The sequence below is a fragment of the Parambassis ranga genome, chromosome 13 (assembly GCF_900634625.1).
Source record: "Parambassis ranga chromosome 13, fParRan2.1, whole genome shotgun sequence".
NCBI classification, from domain to species: Eukaryota; Metazoa; Chordata; class Actinopteri; family Ambassidae; genus Parambassis; species Parambassis ranga.
The window spans coordinates 24,155,652-24,175,414 of record NC_041033.1 but is presented as its reverse complement, the minus strand read 5'-3'; the positions used below and the strand labels follow the sequence as shown (position 1 = coordinate 24,175,414).

At 49.1% G+C, this 19,763-nt stretch overlaps 4 protein-coding genes across 4 annotated transcripts in view; all 4 read left to right on the top strand.

Moving 5' to 3' along the window:
* The first annotated feature begins 2,911 nt into the window (after nt 1–2,911).
* On the top strand, nt 2,912–3,862 carry LOC114445194 (olfactory receptor 52E4-like). Its single transcript, XM_028420152.1, has one exon. It carries the CDS (start codon nt 2,912–2,914, stop codon nt 3,860–3,862), a length of 951 nt encoding a protein of 316 aa, XP_028275953.1.
* Nucleotides 3,863–5,807: 1,945 nt separating this feature from the next.
* On the top strand, nt 5,808–6,737 carry LOC114445190 (olfactory receptor 52K1-like). The gene has a single exon (XM_028420149.1). The coding sequence runs from the start codon at nt 5,808–5,810 to the stop codon at nt 6,735–6,737; it is 930 nt and encodes a 309-aa protein (XP_028275950.1).
* A 6,484-nt stretch (nt 6,738–13,221) lies between these two features.
* LOC114445189 (olfactory receptor 52K1-like) lies at nt 13,222–14,187 on the top strand. Its single transcript, XM_028420148.1, has one exon. The coding sequence runs from the start codon at nt 13,222–13,224 to the stop codon at nt 14,185–14,187; it is 966 nt and encodes a 321-aa protein (XP_028275949.1).
* A 4,971-nt stretch (nt 14,188–19,158) lies between these two features.
* The window catches only part of LOC114445188 (olfactory receptor 52K2-like), a 987-nt gene continuing 382 nt past the window's right edge, over nt 19,159–19,763 (top strand). Inside the window, exon 1 of the mRNA XM_028420147.1 lies at nt 19,159–19,763. This exon is cut by the window's right edge and continues 382 nt beyond it. Coding sequence (XP_028275948.1) covers nt 19,159–19,763 — 605 coding nt within the window.

Below are 19,763 nucleotides of genomic sequence, written 5' to 3'. Positions count from 1 at the left end.
ACAGCTGAGTGGACTTAAACACAGCTCACCTTCAGAGGTCTGAGGAGTCCATAGGGGGACAGGCACAGTGTCTGGTCACAGTGTTATGGTGCTGATCGATGACAGCGTCTAATTCATTTCTGTTCTTTAAGTCGGTTTATTAGCTACCAGATCCCTGCAGTGTAAGTCATAGCTAGTCATTTTAGCTTAGCTTCCATGCTAATGTTGTCACCTGACTGAAAATGAGCTTTGCTATATTATGCGTAATATATTAAAGTGAGACTAAAACATGGGCACTGCCATGTTGGAAAAAGATGCCATCTTGAAGCCAGAGTCTGCACACTAGAGGTCAAGAGGTGGAGCTGCATCGTTGCTGTTCTGCTCAAACACTCCTCATGCTTCTCATGGTCCATTGGCTGCTGGGGTCACTTCCTGCTTCTTTATCCAACCATCACAACTTAAATACAGTATGAATATGATAAATGAGCCATACACCATCTCTGACAGTATTTGAGGAGAACTTTTAGTTTGGTGTGTGTCCCATCCACTGACACACTGACCTATACTGCAGCCTGCCAGCAGGGGGCGATCCAGATGTTTGGACCTCAATTATGTGGAGCTGTCATGGCGTCCATCTTTATATACAGTCTATGACTAATGTGTTATGTCCAGTGGTGTGGAATTAATGATGTAATGCTACAATGCTAATGTGGCTAACGGCTGATTTCTGATCATTGATCTGGTGTTGATTGATTCATAAATACATCAGATTTCTAAATATTAAATCACGCTGTGTTTACAAAGTCAACATGTAGCTGTGAACACGTGAACCCTGGTGACCTGACAGCAGCGCCGCAGTGATTACATCAGACTTTTACTGACAAACAACTTTCCTCCAGGTGAACTTTGTGTGTCACTGTGGTCACTTCATGGGAGGATAAACACCCAGAGCGGGGTTCTGAAGCTGCTCTGTTTGCTGCAGTGACCATGGCGACAGCAGAGCATGCTAATTGGCCTGTTAGCAGAGCAGCTTGAGCCTCCAGAGTGTCCAGGTGTCCACGCAGACTCAGTCCTCCTGGGCCTGGCCCTAATGAGGCAGTCCGCTGGGCCTCATTATCAGCCAGTAAACATGATGTAAGAACCCCCACTGCCCACTCACTGTGACCCCGCCCACACACACACACACACACACACACACACACATTACAGGAATTTGCTCAGAATATGCCAGAAATGATACAGCACAATGTGTCCATCAGAGAACCAGTGTGATCAGAATATGCACACGTGACAGAACACCTGATGTCTCCATTTGTCATGTCTTCTGTCCATGTCCTCTCACGGTCACTGGCTGATAGACGCTGCAGAATCAGAGAACTGTTCCTGGTGCTGAACTCTCTGGCTCTGTTGGCCTTGAACGCGCCTCGCTGTGTTTCACTCAGTGCAGCGTTTTGTGTTATCTGGGTGATCTGACCTGAGGCACCCTTCGGACCGCTCAAAGCCAGCGTGACCTTTGACCTTCCACAGATGTGTGTGTGTCAGATAATGTCAGACGAGGTGTCGTCCTCCCTGTCAGCCCTTCCTTCTGTGCTGATTCTGGATGAGTTGGTTTGTGAGGACGTGTTGGATCGTCTCTACGGAGGCCTGAATGTGACACAGAGGGAAAACATGAATATGATCCTGACACCAAGAATATATCAACCATGAACACATCTGTGTGAGAGGTCCATAGAGTTTCATTGTGATGGCACATTGACATGAACTCAGGGGCTTCACATGAGTGGGAGACATTTGGAGACAGTGGCGTGAGGGGACGCTGCTGCTGTGAAGAGGACTGACCTGGAGGACTGAGCCTCTGGGCAGCTTCACGGTTCTGGCCCACCTGCACACAATGACCTCAGTGTGGCAGCACGTGGTGCACAGTGGCAGCTTCTGACTTTGAACCTGTTGGCTGTGTGAGCTCGGCCTTCTCACATACTAAAGCAGTGCATGCTGGGTTACGTGGTGGCTCTGAATGGGCATAGGTGTGTTAGCTTTGCTCTCAGCCAATCACAGCTCACCCTGCGGCCCTGCGCAGGATAAAGCAGCTAGTGGAGCACGTCCCGTTCAGACCTCTGATGGTCTCATGCACGGTGAGAGTGTGTCTGACCCCGACCTGATCACACTGCTTGTTTCTGTCCACAGATTCAGTTGGTCCTGCAGCTAACAGCAGTGTCAGCAGACGGAGGCTATGAAAGTGCTGCTTCAGAGGTTCAGCAGGGACAGACGGGCCCAGGACAAACAGCTGCAGACCTGCTCTGTGCTCTGCAGCTGAGACGGTCACGGAGCTGCATCACTCTGACAGGTGAGGGTCCTCCGGACAGGGTCCTGGTCTCTGTCCTTCAGACTGGAGCGAGACAAAGAGCAGTGGTCAGAAACAAACCTGTAAATGATCCATATAAAAGCACTAAAACGTGTGTCCCCAGTTTGAATGCTGGTTGTTCAGAAACAGCTTATATAATATTTAGATGTTATGTTCAGTGGTTTTGTCTGTGACAGATTAGTTGTTTTCTCTGAGGGGTCGAGCTGCATCAGGAATGAAACAGCCTGCTCATGATCGAATGTGTGTGTGATGCCTCGAGTGTTCACAGTACATTTTCTTTTTTTTAGTGAGGCTGACATTTGAATTCATCCACAGTGACTTTAGTTTCATCTACAGAGGTCAGAGTCTTTGGATTAAGTTGTGTTAAGCAGCAGTTTTTTATTCATGTTTTCAGCAGCTTCAATAAAAGAGTGATCATGAAGACTATTTATGGACGCTCTGTGTTGGTGAAAGGACTGAACTCGTCGTGTGACCTGTGACCTGTGAATCAACTGTTTTATTGGAACATCTGAAAGTTATTTTTCTGTTTTCAGATGTCTGGATGAAGACCTTCAGGCTGACAGTAGGAGGATGGAGAACGTCTCTTCTTCACACAGACTCTTTGTCCTGGATGGATTCAGTGAGCTCGGAGCTCTGAGGCCCGTCCTCTTCGTCCCGTTCTCCATCATGTTGGTGGTGTCTTTGTCGGCTAACTCCCTGCTGCTGTATGTGGTGGTTTCTCAGAGGAGCCTCCACTCTCCCATGTGCGTCCTGATCGCCGGCATGGCGTGTGTTGACCTGAGCCTCCCGCTCTTCTTCGTGCCCCACATGCTGCTGAGCTTCCTGTTTGACTGGAAGGGGATTACTCTGATTGGCTGCCTGCTTCAGATGTTCTTCATTCACTTTGTGGGAACCTTCCAGTCCACTCTGCTGCTGTGGATGGCCCTGGACCGATACTTTGCCATCTGCACGCCCCTCTACTACCATGAACGCATGGCTCTGCCGAGGTTCCTGAAGTTTGTGGTCCCCCTTGTTGTTAGAAACGTGCTGCTGGTGTCAGTCGTGGTGGTTCTGGCAGGACGGCTGTGGTTCTGCAGTCAGAACGTGATTCATCACTGTTTCTGTGAGCACATGGCGCTGGTGGAGCTGGCCTGTGGCAGCACTGCTGTGAACAGCCTGGTGGGGCTGCTGACCATCTTTCTGATCCTTGTGCTGGACTTCTTCCTCATCACAGCTTCCTACATCATCATATTCATCTCCGTGCTGCGTTCAGGGACATCGGGCATGAAGGCATTTCACACCTGTGGCACCCACATTGTGGTCATCATGGTCACCCTGAGTGTGGCTCTCATTTCTTTCCTGTCTTACCGGATCAGAAACAGCCTCCCTGCCAGCAGCCGGGTCTTCTTCAGCACCATGTACCCACTGTTCCCGAGCTGCTTCAACCCTATTATCTATGGCGTCAGAACCACCAAAATCCGGCAGCACATCCTGAAGACACTGATGGGCTGCCGCTTTGCCCACAAAGTGTCTGATTCCTGAGCAATGTGCAGCTTTAAAGCTCAGACGTCTCTGAGCAAGCACTTTAAGAACAGACAGTGTCAGACCGGAAGAAACCTTGAACGGGACAGAGCTCAGGGGGCAGTGCTGATGGTGGTCTGCAGGGTAAAGGAGAAGAAGAAGGTAGACAGGATGAAGGAGAGAGAGGGACAACAAACATCACACATTACACAGCACCAGGTAAATAATAACGTGTTAGAGTCGTGATGATGAACCGGTGTGTTTCAGGCTGCTAATGTTTCTCTGCTATGCTGATGATGCAGCCGTATGTTTAAATGCTCACCTGTCAGACATGAGTCCTTCAGCTAAATGACTCCACGTGTTTTTGTTGCGTTTGCTTGTCTGTGTTTCTGTAAAGGAATTGAAATCTTGTTTTTAAACAGTGTAAATAAAGTTATCATCATCATCAGCCTCCCTGACATGCATGGCGCTGCCGGACGACAGCTAGCTACGGCTCAGCTGGTCAAGTACCGACAAATGAAGTCCAGAAGTGTTAAAAACTGCAGTTCCTCCCGCAGCCTCTAGAGGCAGGCTCCAGCAGTGAGTCCATCCTCAGACCTCCATCTTCACAGCAGAAACAAACAGCCCCTGGTGGACACTGTGGTTAAACACTTCATTTGTCAGGAGGTGGCGTTCTGCCTCCAACAGATAGCAACAGGAAGTGACACAATCCATCACTGTAACATGAGCACATGACCCAGAGCAGACTGGAGATCAGCTGAGGCCTCTGACAGGAGGGCATGAAATGTGCATCAGATCTGTTCATTGACCTGCACATGAAGCTGGGAGCTAATCGCCACCTGGTGGTGAGCAGGTGCAGGAGAGGCTGCTGCCTTCTGCTCTGAGGGGGGGCGGTCTGATGGAAAACCCCCACAGTGACTGAGGAGGGCTTATCATTGCTCGTAGGTCACCTGAGCATGATGTGAGTGATGTCAGTATGTCCTGGTCCATGACAGCAACTCTGTGACGGAGGGTCAGACCTCAGCCAATCACAGCGACCGATGGAGGATATTAAAGTGCCGGGTGGAGGAGAGATCGCACTGCACACGAGTCAGTGATGAACCACAAACACACACGGAGTCCATGTTGGAGGCTCAGTCTGTGCTGTGTGTGTGTGATTACAGAGCGTCTGCAGCCAGCAGCAGCTGTGTGTGTGTCAGAGGTTTGATCACACTCGGACCCTCTGACCCGTGCTGCTTGCAGCTTATTGTCTGACTGAAGGTCAGAGACGTCCTGGACTGTGACTGTACAGGAGCTGCAGTTCAGTCTGACACAGTTCAAACTGATGCTGGTGTGTGTGAGTACAGTGTGTGTGTGTTACAGTTCAGAGATGTTTGTATCCTTGCTGTGTCTCACACCACAGACTCAGGTGTTTATAATGTCTGTTTCAGTGAAAATGTCATAAAACGTGTTGAAGCTGTTCAGACTGTTAACAGAGGAGGACCATGAACTCTTCTGCTGCTCTTTATTCACACTTCATGTGTCTGTTAGAGAGACTCACTGAGGGTTTCAGCTCTGTGCAGACACTAACCCTTGGATCAGACCTGAGTCTGAACCAGGTGTGTGTCTGGTTCTGTGACGTGAGCAGCCATGTGTGTTCCCCACAGCATTTTGTGTCTGTTGTCGTGGACCTGCAGCACAGACACATGATGTTTCCGCTCTGTGCTGTAACACAAGACGCAGCTTATTGTTTTAATGTTTTCACTTTTTCAAACACTCTGATTTAACCTGCATGTTTACTGGATGTTACTTGATGCAGTCACATATCAAGACACCACAAAGACATGAAACTCAACCCACAATGCACTGCTCCCAGATCATTTGATTCAAAGTGTTTGTTACTGTTTGGGTTCACAGATCAGACCTCTGTGAACAAATGTTAACCCTGTGTGTGTGTCTGTGTGTGTTTCAGGCTGACAGTAGGAGGATGGAGAACGTCTCTTCTTCACACAGACTCTTTGTCCTGGATGGATTCAGTGAGCTCGGAGCTCTGAGGCCCGTCCTCTTCGTCCCGTTCTCCATCATGTTGGTGGTGTCTTTGTCGGCTAACTCCCTGCTGCTGTATGTGGTGGTTTCTCAGAGGAGCCTCCACTCTCCCATGTGCGTCCTGATCGCCGGCATGGCGTGTGTTGACCTGAGCCTCCCGCTCTTCTTCGTGCCCCACATGCTGCTGAGCTTCCTGTTTGACTGGAAGGGGATTACTCTGATTGGCTGCCTGCTTCAGATGTTTTTTGTCCACCTGCTGGGAACCTTCCAGTCCACTCTGCTGCTGTGGATGGCCCTGGACCGATACTTTGCCATCTGCACGCCCCTCTACTACCATGAACGCATGGCGCTGCCGAGGTTCCTGAAGTTTGTGGTCCCCCTTGTTGTTAGAAACGTGCTGCTGATCACATTGGTGGTGGTTCTGGCAGGACGGCTGTGGTTCTGCAGTCAGAACGTGATTCATCACTGTTTCTGTGAGCACATGGCGCTGGTGGAGCTGGCCTGTGGCAGCACTGCTGTGAACAGCCTGGTGGGGCTGCTGACCATCTTTCTGATCCCTGTGCTGGACTTCTTTCTCATCACAGCCTCCTACATCATCATATTCAGCTCTGTGCTGTGTTCAGGGACTTCGGGCATGAAGGCACTTCACACCTGCGTGACCCACATCGTGGTGATGACGGTAAGCCTCGTCATCATACTGGTTGCTTTCCTGTCGTACCGCATCAGAAACGGCCTCCCTGCAGCCCTCCGGGTCTTCTTCAGCATAATGTACCTGTTCTTCCCCAGCTGCTTCAACCCCATCATCTATGGCATCAGAACCACCGAGATCCGCCAGCACATACTGAAGACACTGTCGGGCCGATGGACCTAATTCCCACACAAATAACATGTGCACAACATTTTTAACACTAAAGTATAAATACATCTCTTCCTATGAATGAGACTTGTCCTGAGCTGTGACATCAGTGTCTTCAGCTGCTGCAGTCAGCAAACAGTCCTGCTCCTCCACACACACAGCTCCATCATGCCTGCAGTCAGAGAGCAGTCAGACGTGTGTGTGCACAGAATAACTCAGTTATTCAGACAAATCAGCTGCAGATTAGTTCTACTATTGTTACAGTTCGTTGTACATGCAGCCTGTTACAATGACAATAAAAGCTTATTCTTCTATTCTATCAAGCAGTATAAAAGAAAAATACACATAAAAAGATAAAAGAAAAACTGCAACTGCAGTGTAATCGTAGTTGTTGGGTGTAGTCATGGGTGTAGTCGTGGTCATTGGGTGTAGTCATGATCTCTGGGTGTAGTGATGGTCGTTAGGTGAAGTGATGGTCTGAGTCTAGGTGTAATCATGGTCATTGGGTGTAGTCATGGTCGTTAATCGTGTTCGTTGGGTGTAGTCATAGAAGTGATGGTTGTTGGGTGTAGCCATGGGCGTTGGGTGTAGTCATGGGCATTGGGTGTAGTCATGGTCGTTAATCATGTTCGTTGGGTGTAGTCATAGAAGTGATGGGCGTTGGGTGTAGCCATGGGCGTTGGGTGTAGTCATGGTCGTTGGGTGTAGTCATGGTCGTTGGGTTTATTCATGTTCAATTCAATTCAGTTTTATTTATACAGCGCATTTTACAATCAGAAATTGTCTCAAAGCGCTTCACAGAAACTCAGAGCGTGAGACCCAGAACCCCCCTAAGAGCACTGTGACAAGGAAACACTCCCTTTAAGAGGAAGAAACCTTGAGCAGGACCCGTCAACTTAAGGGAGAACCAGTCCTGCTGCTAGTCAGAGAGGATGAGGGAGAGAGAGAGAGAGAGGAGAGAGAGAGGATGAAGGAGAAAGAGAGAGAGAGAGAGGATGAGGGAGAGAGAGAGAGAGAGAGAGAGAGAGAGAGAGAGGAGTAAACATGATACAAACATGATACAGTACAGAGCAAACATGCAGCAAGATGAAACAGTGATTATATTATAATGGATATCTATATATATCGTTAGTCCATAAGTAGGAATAGTAATTTGGTAGTAATCAAAGCAAAGATGAGCAGCAGGGGCTGATGAAGTCGATGAGCACAGGAGAGATCAGGGGCCGGACTGCAGGTCAGTATGCAGGTCTTGCAAAGAGAGAGAGAGAGCGAGGCACAAAACTACGAGGAAGACAGTGAACACAGATTATGAGACGATATTACCAGTATGAGTCAGACTAAGGAGAGTAGAGGAGAGGTCATAGGGTGAGGGTGAAACTGCTCAGAGGATCATGTTTGTGCCCCCGGACAACGTAGGGCAAGAGAGACTTCACGGGCCGGACTGCAGGTCATCATCCAGGTCTTGAGACCAGTGTGAGCCAGACTAAGGAGAGAAAAGGAGAGGTTAGAGGGTGAGAGGGAAACTGCTCAGTGGATCATGTTTGTGCCCCCCGACAGCGTAGGCCTAGAGCAGCATAGCTGTGCTACACACTAGGTCTAAGGCTAACTGTACGCCTTACTAAACAGAAAAGTTTTAAGTCTAGTCTTAAAGGTGGAGGCAGTGTCTGCCTCGCGGACCCAGATTGGTAACTGGTTCCATAATAGCGGTGCCTGATAACTGAAAGCTCGTCCTCCCATTCTACTTCTATGAATCCTAGGAACTACAAGTAAACCTGCACTCTGAGGTCTGACTGTTCTATCAGGAACATACGGTTCTATCAGGTCCTGCAGAGATCATGGAGCTAGTCCATGAAGAGCCTTGTAGGTTAGAAGAAGGATCTTGAAGTGTATTCTTGAGTCCACTGGGAGCCAGTGAAGAGACGCTAGAACAGGAGAGATATGATCCTTTGGCTGCTTCCTATCAGAACTCTAGCTGCTGCATTCTGGATCAGCTGCAGACTGTTGATGGAGTAATGTGGACATCCTGACAATAAAGAGTTGCAGTAGTCCAGTCTTGAAGTGACAAAAGCATGGATGAGCTTTTCAGCATCACTCTGAGAGAGGATGCTCCTGATCTTAGTAATATTTGTTGGGTGTAGTCATAGAAGTGATGGTCGTTGGGTGTGGTCATGGTCGTTGGTGTAGGCATGGTTGTAGTCATGGTCATTAGGTGTAGTCAGGGTCGTTAGTCATGTTTGTTGGGTGTAGTCATAGTCGTTGAGTGTAGTCATGGTCGTTATGTGTAGTCATGTTCGTTAGGTGTAATCATGGTCGTTGTGTAGTCATGGTCGTTAATCGTGTTCGTTTGGGTGTAGTCATAGAAGTGATGGTTTTTGGAAGTAGTGATGGTCGTTGGGTGTAGTCATGTTCATTGGGTGTAGTCGAGAAGTGATGGTCGTTGGGTGTAGTGATGGTCGTTAAGTGTAGTCATGGTCATTGGGTGTAGTCGTGGTTGTAGTCGTGGTCGTTGGGTGTAGTCATAGAAGTTTAGTAGTCGAGAAGTGATGGTCGTTGGGTGTAGTCATGGTCGTTGGGTGTAGTCATAGAAGTGTAGTAGTCGAGAAGTGATGGTCGTTGGGTGTAGTCATGGTCGTTGGGTGTAGTCATAGAAGTGATGGTTTTTGGAAGTAGTGATGGTCATTGGGTGTAATCATGGTCGTTGGGTGTAGTCATGTTCATTGGGTGTAGTCGAGAAGTGATGGTCATTGGGTGTAGTGATGGTCGTTAAGTGTAGTCATGGTCATTGGGTGTAGTCGTGGTTGTAGTCATGGTCGTTGGGTGTAGTCATGTTCATTGGGTGTAGTCGAGAAGTGATGGTCGTTGGGTGTAGTGATGGTCGTTAAGTGTAGTCATGGTCATTGGGTGTAGTCGTGGTTGTAGTCATGGTCGTTGGGTGTAGTCATAGAAGTGTAGTAGTCGAGAAGTGATGGTCGTTGGGTGTAGTCATGGTCGTTAGGTGTAGTCATAGAAGTGATGGTTGTTGGGTGTAGTCATGACGTTAGTCATGTTCGTTGGGTGTAGTCATAGAAGTGATGGTTGTTGGGTGTAGTTGGGTGTAGAGATGGTCATTGAGTATAGTCATGGTTGTAGTCATGGGACATTGGGTGTAGTCATAGAAGTGATGGTTGTTGGGTGTAGTTGGGTGTGGTCATACATTGTGATATCATGTTAACCAGAGGACAGTTCTGCATCCGGCTCCTCCGGCTGCTGCAGGCCCCACAGGAAGCAGCTGCTCTGGGTGTTGCCAGACTGAGGCTGCTGTCCTCACAGAGGACAGGGGGGTCTGCAGGGACTGAGGACAGGGGAGAGCTGACATCAGCCCGGCTTTTAGGCTGCGGCACTCAGAGTGGCGCTCAGACCTGTGTGAGGTCGGGCTCCCCTCAGCTGAAGGCTGCAGGAGGAGAGGAGCTGCTTCTGCTGCGTGTCAGGTGTGTGTCTCTGCACAGCTGTGTGGTGTTTGTGTGTCTTTGTGTTTCCTCACTGACAGTTTTAATGCAGAGACGTCTTTATGGCTGTGGGTTCATCAACACTGCTGTGTGGAGAGAGCTCAGCGCCCTGCAGGACACACACACAGCAGCTCGTGAACAACATCACACACACTGCAAATACAACACAACACAGCTGCTGCTGAGACGTGCGACCAGCTAACCACTTTTACTTTGTTAAAAAGCAGGTCCGTCAGCCTTTGGGGTCCCCTGGAAACATACCTGTTGGATTCACAGTGTGTTTGTGCGTGGTGAGGATGCGAGCTCTGCTCGCTCTTTGAGACAGTGAGAGGTCAGAGTGGGACCTGAAAACTAGGACAGTCACAGCCGGTCTGAAGCTTTGTTTCTCCTGAGTCTGAGGTTGTGGGATTGTTCTTTGACAGGCTTTGAGGTTTCTTACATTTCAAACATTTTATGTTTCATCTAAATTTCAAAAAAGCAGGCCCCCATGGCGACCCCCTCATGTTTGTGTATCCTCTTCAACATATCCGAGTCTCCTGAGGAGTCTTAGCCCGGTCTTCTTTGGTGAGTCTCTGCTATGGTCTCCTGCATGGACCCTGGTCTTTAGTCCACTCCACAGACCTTGGGTCAGATGGAAGTCAGGACTTTGTGCAGGTCAGTCAGTAACATTCCCCTTCTTCTCCTGGACTCTGCTCCTGGCTCTGCTTTAGCTCCGGACCTGGGTAAATCCTTCACTAGTTTTTTCTCCAGAACCGTCCACATGTTTCTCTTCCTGTCTCTGACCGTCTGGTTCTGTTTGGTTAAACGTCTTACAGAAGATCTTTAGACTTGAAGCTCTTTGATGAACTTGTAGATCTTCTGCTGCTTTGTAGACTTTAATGATCCTTTTTATCTGGTCTGAACTTAGTTCTGTCACTTTTGTCATGAGGCTTCACAAATGTTCAGATAAAATGTTCACAGGTTCTATTCTATTCTATTCTATTCTATTCTATTCTATTCTATTCTATTCTATTCATACAGCACATTTACAGTCAGAATTATCTCAGGGTGCTTCACAGAGACCCAGAGCCTGAACCCCCTTAAGATCAACAGGGTCAGGAAAAAGTCCCTTTAACAGGAAGAAACCCTGAACAGGACCCGACTCATAAGGAGAACCTTCCTGCTGACAGTAGAGGAGGAGGAGAAGAAGAGGGAGACAGGACAGAGGATGAAGGAGAAAGAGGAGAAGAAGAGGGAGACAGGACAGAGAGGATGAAGGAGAGAGGAGAAGAAGAGGGAGACAGGACAGAGGATGAAGGAGAAAGAGGAGAAGAAGAGGGAGACAGGACAGAAAGGATGAAGGAGAGAGAGAGGAGAAGAAGAGGGAGACAGGACAGAGAGGATGAAGGAGAGAGAGAGAGGAGAAGAGGGAGACAGGACAGAGAGGATGAAGGAGAGAGGAGAAGAAGAGGGAGACAGGACAGAGAGGATGAAGGAGAGAGGAGAAGAAGAGGGAGAAAGGACAGAGAGGATGAAGGAGAGACAGGAGAAGAGGGAGACAGGACAGAGAGGATGAAGGAGAGAGAGAGAGGAGAAGAAGAGGGAGACAGGACAGAGAGGATGAAGGAGAGAGAGGAACAAACATCAAAGATTAGGGAAGAAGGAGAGGAGGGGGAAGGAGAGGAGGTGGGGGAGTAGAGATGGTGTTGGGGAGGTGGAGGACTGCTCAGTGGATCATGTTGTGTCCCCCGGCAGCGTCGGCCTACAGCAGCTTAGCTATGATGAAGTTAAAGACTAAGAGGCCTGTTGTACCTGTGGCTGGATGTCAGGACCTGACTGTGACTGTATCAGCCCTACACACTGTGTTTGAGGCTAACTACACCTTACTGAACAGAGAGGGTGTAGTCTGGTCTTAAAGGTGGAGGCGGTGTCTGCCTCATGAACTGAAGCTGCTTCTGTAGTAGAGCTGCCTGACAGCTAAAGGCTCGTCCTCCATTCTACTGTGATGAATCCTAGGAACTCTGAGTCTGACTGTTCTATCAGGAACATACGGTTCTATCAGGTCCTGCAGAGATCATGGAGCTAGTCCATGAAGAGCCTTGTAGAAGGATCATGAAGTGTATTCTTGAGCCCACTGGGATCCAGTGAAGAGACACTAGAACAGCAGAGATCCTTTGGCTGCTTCCTGTCGGACTCTAGCTGCTGCTTCTGGACCAGCTGCAGCTGTTCATGCAGTGATGTGGACATCCTGACATGGTGAGCTGCAGGAGTCCAGTCTAGAAGCAACAAAGGCCTGGAGGAGTTTTTCAGCATCACTCTGAGAGGATGCTCCTGATCTTAGTGATACTACGGTGGTGAAACAAGGCGGTCTGAGACCTGTTTCATATGAGGGATAAACCACTTGATCAAAGACGACTCCGAGGTTCCTCACAGTCGGACTGGAGGCCAAAGTAATTCCATCCAGAGGGACAATCAGATAATCAGATAATCTATCTTGGGTCCAAAAACTATGTTCTCAGTTTATCAGAGTCTAACAGTAAAAAGTTCTTCAGACATGTCCTTTATGTCCTTTAGACATGCCTGTAGTCTAGTCCATGATTTATCATACAGCTGGTATCATCAGCATAACAATTAAAGTTTATGCCGTGCTTCTGGATGATGTTTCCTAGAGGGAGGGTGAACAGGATCGGTCTGAGCACAGAACCCTGTGGGAACACCGTGATTAACCCTTGTAGGCGAGGAGGAGCACTGGAACACTTCAGACAGACTGGTCCTGTGCAGGTGATCATTTAACTGACTCAACCACTCTTTCAAGTATCTTAGGAATAAAGGTGAGGTTGGGGATCGGTCTGTAGTTTCAACCACAGTACATTGGTGGTTTGATCCCTGACCTCATGTTGATGTGTCCCTGCGTTACACTGAAGGTTGCTCCCAGCATGAGGATGTAGGCAAGATGGCGGCTCAGCTGACTGATTGTAGACTTGAATGAGGCCCTGTGTGTGTGTCTGTGTGTGTTTCAGGCTGACAGTAGGAGGATGGAGAACGTCTCTTCTTCACACAGACTCTTTGTCCTGGATGGATTCAGTGAGCTCGGAGCTCTGAGGCCCGTCCTCTTCGTCCCGTTCTCCATCATGTTGGTGGTGTCTTTGTCGGCTAACTCCCTGCTGCTGTATGTGGTGGTTTCTCAGAGGAGCCTCCACTCTCCCATGTGCGTCCTGATCGCTGGCATGGCGTGTGTTGACCTGAGCCTCCCGCTCTTCTTCGTGCCCCACATGCTGCTGAGCTTCCTGTTTGACTGGAATGGGATTACTCTGATTGGCTGCCTGCTTCAGATGTTTTTTGTCCACCTGCTGGGAGCCTTCCAGTCCACTCTGCTGCTGTGGATGGCCCTGGACCGATACTTTGCCATCTGCACGCCCCTCTACTACCATGAACGCATGGCTCTGCCGAGGTTCCTGAAGTTTGTGGTCCCCCTTGTTGTTAGAAACATGCTGCTGGTGTCAGTCGTGGTGGTTCTGGCAGGACGGCTGTGGTTCTGCAGTCAGAACGTGATTCATCACTGTTTCTGTGAGCACATGGCGCTGGTGGAGCTGGCCTGTGGCAGCACTGCTGTGAACAGCCTGGTGGGATTGATCTCCGTTTTCCTAACCCCTGTGCTGGACTTCTTCTTCATCACAACTTCGTACATCATCATATTCAGCTCAGTGCTGCGTTCAGGGAAATCAGGCAGCAGAGCTCTCAACACCTGTGTCACCCACATCGTGGTGATGTTTGTCAGTCTGACCATCGTGCTCACAGCTTTCCTGTCCTACCGCATCAGAAACGGCCTCCCTGCAGCCCTCCGGGTCTTCTTCAGCACCATGTACCTGTTCTTCCCCAGCTGCTTCAACCCCATCATCTATGGCATCAGAACCACCGAGATCCGCCAGCACATCCTGAAGACACTGACGGGCTGCCGATCGTCCTTGAGACATTTATTTTTGTCCTCTCACAAACTCTAATTCAGACCATCATGAAGGAACTGATGTTTTCTGTTTACTCCACCTCAGCACTCTGATCAGTACCAGGACACAGCAGCAGGTCCTCTAAGTCCTCTCCGCTGTGAGGGAACACTGTGTCCATCAAAGGGTGGACATGGTCTGCAGCAATGCTAAGCTAGCTGCTACATGTCAAAGTAACATCCACATGAACAGCAGGACCCAAAGTGTCCCAGCAGGACATCACACAGAGCAGCACACTGCCTCACTGCCCGGGTTCAATAAAACAAAGTTCAGTTCAAAAAAGGAAAATAATCAAATCAAGTGATGAAAGGAAAATCATGAAGCTTCATTCAGAGATGATTGTTATTCAGCAGCTCTGCTCACTGATCATGTGTGTTCACATCAGACTGGATGGAACAGATGTTTTTATTAGGTTTATGCATCATGTCATGTCTTTATAAATATCTGTAATATCTGTATGTATGCACATTAATATGTTCATGATAAATTCACAGAATGACAAATGTCATTTTGTTTATGCACATCAGTCATACATATATATGTATGTATATATATATATACATATATATATATGTATATATATATATATATACATATATATATATGTGTGTATACATATATATATATACACATATATGTGTATACATATATATATATATATATATATATGTATGTATATATATATATATATACATATATATACGTATATATATACATATATATATATGTATATATATACACATGTGTATGTATATATTAAATGAACACACACTGCAGATTCTGCTCCACCCACAGAGTGGCGCTGCAGACAGGCAGATGGTCCTGCCTGAGCTACAGAGCAGCGTGCTGCTGACATGAAGCCTCTGAGACTGTGGACGTCCCCGAGGCGCCCCCTGTCCCTGCAGGCCTTCCAGGATCAGCTGATGAAGTCTGGAAGCATGTCATATTCTCAGCATGTAAGTCCAGCTGTCCCCCTTTGATAATAAACAGCTCCCATCATTTTATTTTTCATTCATTTATTTGTCCTATAGCAGAGTGTACACCGCCGTCCCATGATGCTTTGCACGGAAACACACAGGACAGACAGCTGTGACAGCTGTTCATGGATGTTCGCTGATGAAATAAGAATGTGTCTGTTTTTAACAAACATCAGCTGATGAAGTCTGAAGTTTGTGTCACTCTGAAACAAGAAGTGGCTTCAGTCCAACCGCCACGTTTGGTAGCAGACGGTCAGAGCGCCACCTGCTGGAAAAAGAGGTAGTATAGCTTTAACTGAGAGTAGCGATATACACACAGTCTACTGCGAGCAGGCCTGGTCGTACGGTCTGACTGCAGCAGGTAGGAAGGACCTGCTCCTTCACACAGCAGGGATGGAGCAGCCTGTCACTAAAGGAGCTGCTCCGTGCTGTGCATGGGGTGGGTGGTGTTCTCCATCAGGGAGGATGGCTTTGCCAGCATCCTCCGATCCCCCACCTCCTCCACAGGATCAAGTGGGCTCCCCAGCACAGAGCTGGCCTTCTTAATCCATCTGTTCAGTCTCCTCCTGTCTGCTGCCGAGGTCCTGCTGCTCCAGCAGACCACTCCATAGAAGATGGCAGATGCCACCACAGAGTCATAAAACGTCCTCAGGAGTGGTCCCTGTACTCCAAAGGACCTGAGTCTCCTTATATGTACACCCAGGTACTTGTAAGAGTCCACTATCTCAATGTCCAGTCCCTGGATGTTCACTGGTGTGGGGCAGGAGAAGCTGTGCCTATGGAAATCCACCACCAGCTTCTTGGTTTTACCCACGTTGATCTGGACACGGTTTCCATGGCAACAGTCTGCAAAGTCCTGGATGAGTCCTCTGTACTCCCTGTCATCCTCGTCTGTGATGAGGCCGACCACCACAGAGTCATCAGAGAACCTCTGTAGATGACAGCTGGGTGAGAGGTGACAGAAGTCTGCAGTGTAGAGCGTGAAGTCCACAGTGGTGCTGGGGAGACATGACTGGACTGGACATGACCCTCTCTGATCCTCCGCCTCAGTTCTTTTTGCACAGTCCTCAGCTCCTTGGCTGTTGGACAACTGCGTACCTTTCTGGTAGGTACGGAGTTCCTAATGCAGGAGTTTATATAGTCTGTTGCACACAGTGAGACCGTCTATGACACAGATTCTATGTCCTCCCCATGGTCCTCTGAAAAGACGTCCCACACAGTGGACTGGAAGCAGTGATCAGAGCCCAGCATGGCTGCCCCCAGCCGAAAGGACTCACACTGTGTGTCTGTGTGTGGGTCAGTCTGAGTCTCCGGTCAGCAGACAGGAAGGACCGAGCGTCCAGAAAGAGGACTGAGGACAGAGCAGTGAGGACAGAAAGACAGGAAGCTGCTGTGACGTCTCTGTTAATAAGATGGAAAATGTGTGCGCTCTGTGAGTGTGTGAGTGCAGCCCATCACCACGTCACATAAATCTCATTACAGAGCAGCACTAATTACACAGAGGCCATGATTAACCCCGTCCTTCTCAGAGGACACTGAAGTCTGCCGCCGGGCCCGCCGGGCCACTTAGAGACGACAACAAAGGTGCAGCAGAGACTCCACATAATTAGATTTCACACAGTCAAGCTACGAGGGACCAGAGTTACTGTTTCAATATTACAGCAGGTCCGTCCAGCAGGACGCTCTGGTCCCCGGGGACAGTCGGGAGGAACCGCTGTGTTTTTATCTACACTCTGGAGGCGTGCTTGGCTGGGCCTTCTTAAATTGGCACAGACCGGAAGGAGCCAATCACAGAGCTGCTGTGCTTCTGTGGGACATTCAGACCGGGTCTATAAGACCAGCGGAGGAGGACACAGTGTCCCCTGATGGACACAGTGCAGGTAAGACTTTCTTCATACTGAATACTGAATCAGACGCATCAGAGTTCAGCGTCTGTAAGAGCGGCTGATTCCATCTGTGTGGTTTTTACACTTCTTATTTAAATCACTTAACGTGCTGCTGTGAAGCTCTGTAGGTTAACTGTGGGAGACACACACAGACACACACACAGACACACACAGACACACACACAGTGCTGACACCTGCCTCTACACAGCAGGAGGCTGCACAGTGTGCAGAGAGTCTGCTTCTTCCTCCAGGTCGACACTTGATCTGAACAGAAGTTTGTTTTTCTGATGATGCAGCCAAGCATCTGTGTGTGTCTGTGTGCGCAGCAGTCAGTGTGTGTTGTGTGTCTGTTGTTGTGTGTCTGTCTGTGTGTCTGTTGTGTTACTGAATGAACATGTAGTTCATGTTTCATTGCCTCGTCATGTGTGTCTGTGTGCACAGCAGTCAGTGTGTGTCTGTTTGTGTTTGCGTGTGTGTCTGTGTGTTGTGTGTCTGTTGTGTTACTGAATGAAAATGTAGCTCATGTGTTATCGCCTCGCAGTGTGTTTGTGTCTGTCTGTGTGTTTGTGTCTGTGTGTGTCTGTGTGCACAGCAGTCAGTGTGTGTGTCTGTTTGTGTTTGCGTGTCTGTGTGTGTCTGTGTGCACAGCAGTCAGTGTGTGTCTGTTTGTGTTTGCGTGTGTGTGTGTTGTGTGTCTGTGTGTTGTGTGTCTGCTGTTGTGTTACTGAATGAACATGTAGCTCATGTGTCATCGCCTCGCAGTGTGTTTGTGTCTGTCTGTGTGTCTGTGTGTGTCTGTGTGCACAGCAGTCAGTGTGTGTCTGTTTGTGTGTCTGTGTGTTGTGTGTCTGTGTGTCTGTGTGTTGTGTGTCTGTTGTGTGTGTCTGTGTGCACAGCGGTCAGTGTGTGTTTGTGTGTGTCTGTGTGCACAGCGGTGTGTGTGCGTGTGTGTGTTTGTGTGTGTCTGTGTGTTTGTGTGTGTCTGTGTGTTTGTGTTGTGTCTGTGTGTTGTGTGTCTGTGTGCACAGCAGTCAGTGTGTGTGTCTGTTTGTGTTTACGTGTGTTGCGTCTGTGTGTTGTGTGTCTGTGTGTGTCTGTGTGCACAGCAGTCAGTGTGTGTCTGTTTGTGTTTGCGTGTGTTGTGTGTCTGTGTGTTGTGTGTCTGCTGTTGTGTTACTGAATGAACATGTAGCTCATGTGTCATCGCCTCGCAGTGTGTTTGTGTCTGTGTGTTTGTGTGTCTGTGTGTGTCTGTGTGCACAGCAGTCAGTGTGTGTGTCTGTTTGTGTTTGCGTGTGTGTCTGTGTGTTGTGTGTCTGTGTGTGTCTGTGTGTCTGTGTGTTGTGTGTCTGTTGTGTGTGTCTGTGTGCACAGCGGTGTGTGTGTGTGTGTGTCTGTGTGTGTCTGTGTGTTGTGTGTCTGTTGTTGTGTGTGTCTGTGTGCACAGCGGTGTGTGTGTGTCTGTGTGTGTTTGCGTGTGTGTGTTTGTGTGTGTTTGTGTGTTTGTGTGTCTGTGTGTTGTGTGTGTCTGTGTGTTGTGTGTCTGTTGTGTGTGTCTGTGTGCACAGTGGTCAGTGTGTGTTTGTGTGTGTCTGTGTGTTGTGTGTCTGTTGTTGTGTGTGTGTGTGCACAGCGGTGTGTGTGTGTCTGTGTGTTTGTGTGTGTCTGTGTGTTTGTGTGTCTGTGTGTTGTGTGTCTGTTGTTGTGTGTGTCTGTGTGCACAGCGGTCAGTGTGTGTTTGTGTGTGTCTGTGTGCACAGCGGTGTGTGTGCGTGTGTGTGTTTGTGTGTGTCTGTGTGTTTGTGTGTGTCTGTGTGTTGTGTGTCTGTTGTTGTGTGTGTCTGTGTGCACAGCGGTCAGTGTGTGTGTCTGTGTGTTGTGTGTCTGTTGTTGTGTTAATGAATGAACATGTAGCTCATGTGTCATCACCTCACCGTGTGTCTGTGTGTTTGTGTGTGTCTGTTGTTGTGTGTCTGTGTGCACAGTGGTCAGTGTGTGTGTCTGTGTTTGCATGTATGTGTGTCTGTGTGTTGTCTGAAGGAACATGTAGCTCATGTGTCACCTCGCCGTCTCTTCGCTCTCCGTCAGCTCCGGTGGAACAGGCGCCATGTTGGAGGCGGCGATCAGCAGGAACTTCTCCCACAGCAGCTTCGTGTTCGCAGGCTTCCCCGCGCTGCAGAAACATCGCCACCTGCTGGCGCTGCCGCTGTCTTTGTCCTACCTGTCGGTGCTGCTGGGAAACTCCGTGCTGGTGTATGTCATCTGCAGCGTGCAGAGCCTGCACAGCCCCATGTACGTGCTGATCTGCACGCTGTGCGTGGTGGACGTCCTGGTGGTGACGGCCATCCTCCCCAACACGCTGCTCGGCCTCCTCTTCGACTGGAATCAGATCTCATTGGCCGGCTGCCTGACACAGATGTTCTTCACTCACTTCCTGTCCTCGGTGGAGTCCACGTTGCTGCTGGCGATGGCGCTGGACCGCTACGTGGCCATCTGCCAGCCGCTGCGCTACACTGAAATCTTCGACTCCTCCATGCTGGCGAAGCTGCTGCTCTTCACGCTGGTGCGCAGCGTCTCCATCATGGCCTCGCTGGTCGGCCTGGCAGGTTCTCTGCAGTTCTGCAGCTCCAACACCATCCAGCACTGCTACTGTGACCACATGGCGCTGGTCAGCCTGGCGTGCGGCAGCACGGAGAAGAGCAGCGCGGCGGG

What these genes read in the sequence shown, in the direction of transcription:
- LOC114445194 (XM_028420152.1), top strand. Translation starts at nt 2,912, where the DNA reads ATGGAGAACGTCTCTTCTTCACACAGACTCTTTGTCCTGGATGGATTC.
- LOC114445190 (XM_028420149.1), top strand. Translation starts at nt 5,808, where the DNA reads ATGGAGAACGTCTCTTCTTCACACAGACTCTTTGTCCTGGATGGATTC.
- LOC114445189 (XM_028420148.1), top strand. Translation starts at nt 13,222, where the DNA reads ATGGAGAACGTCTCTTCTTCACACAGACTCTTTGTCCTGGATGGATTC.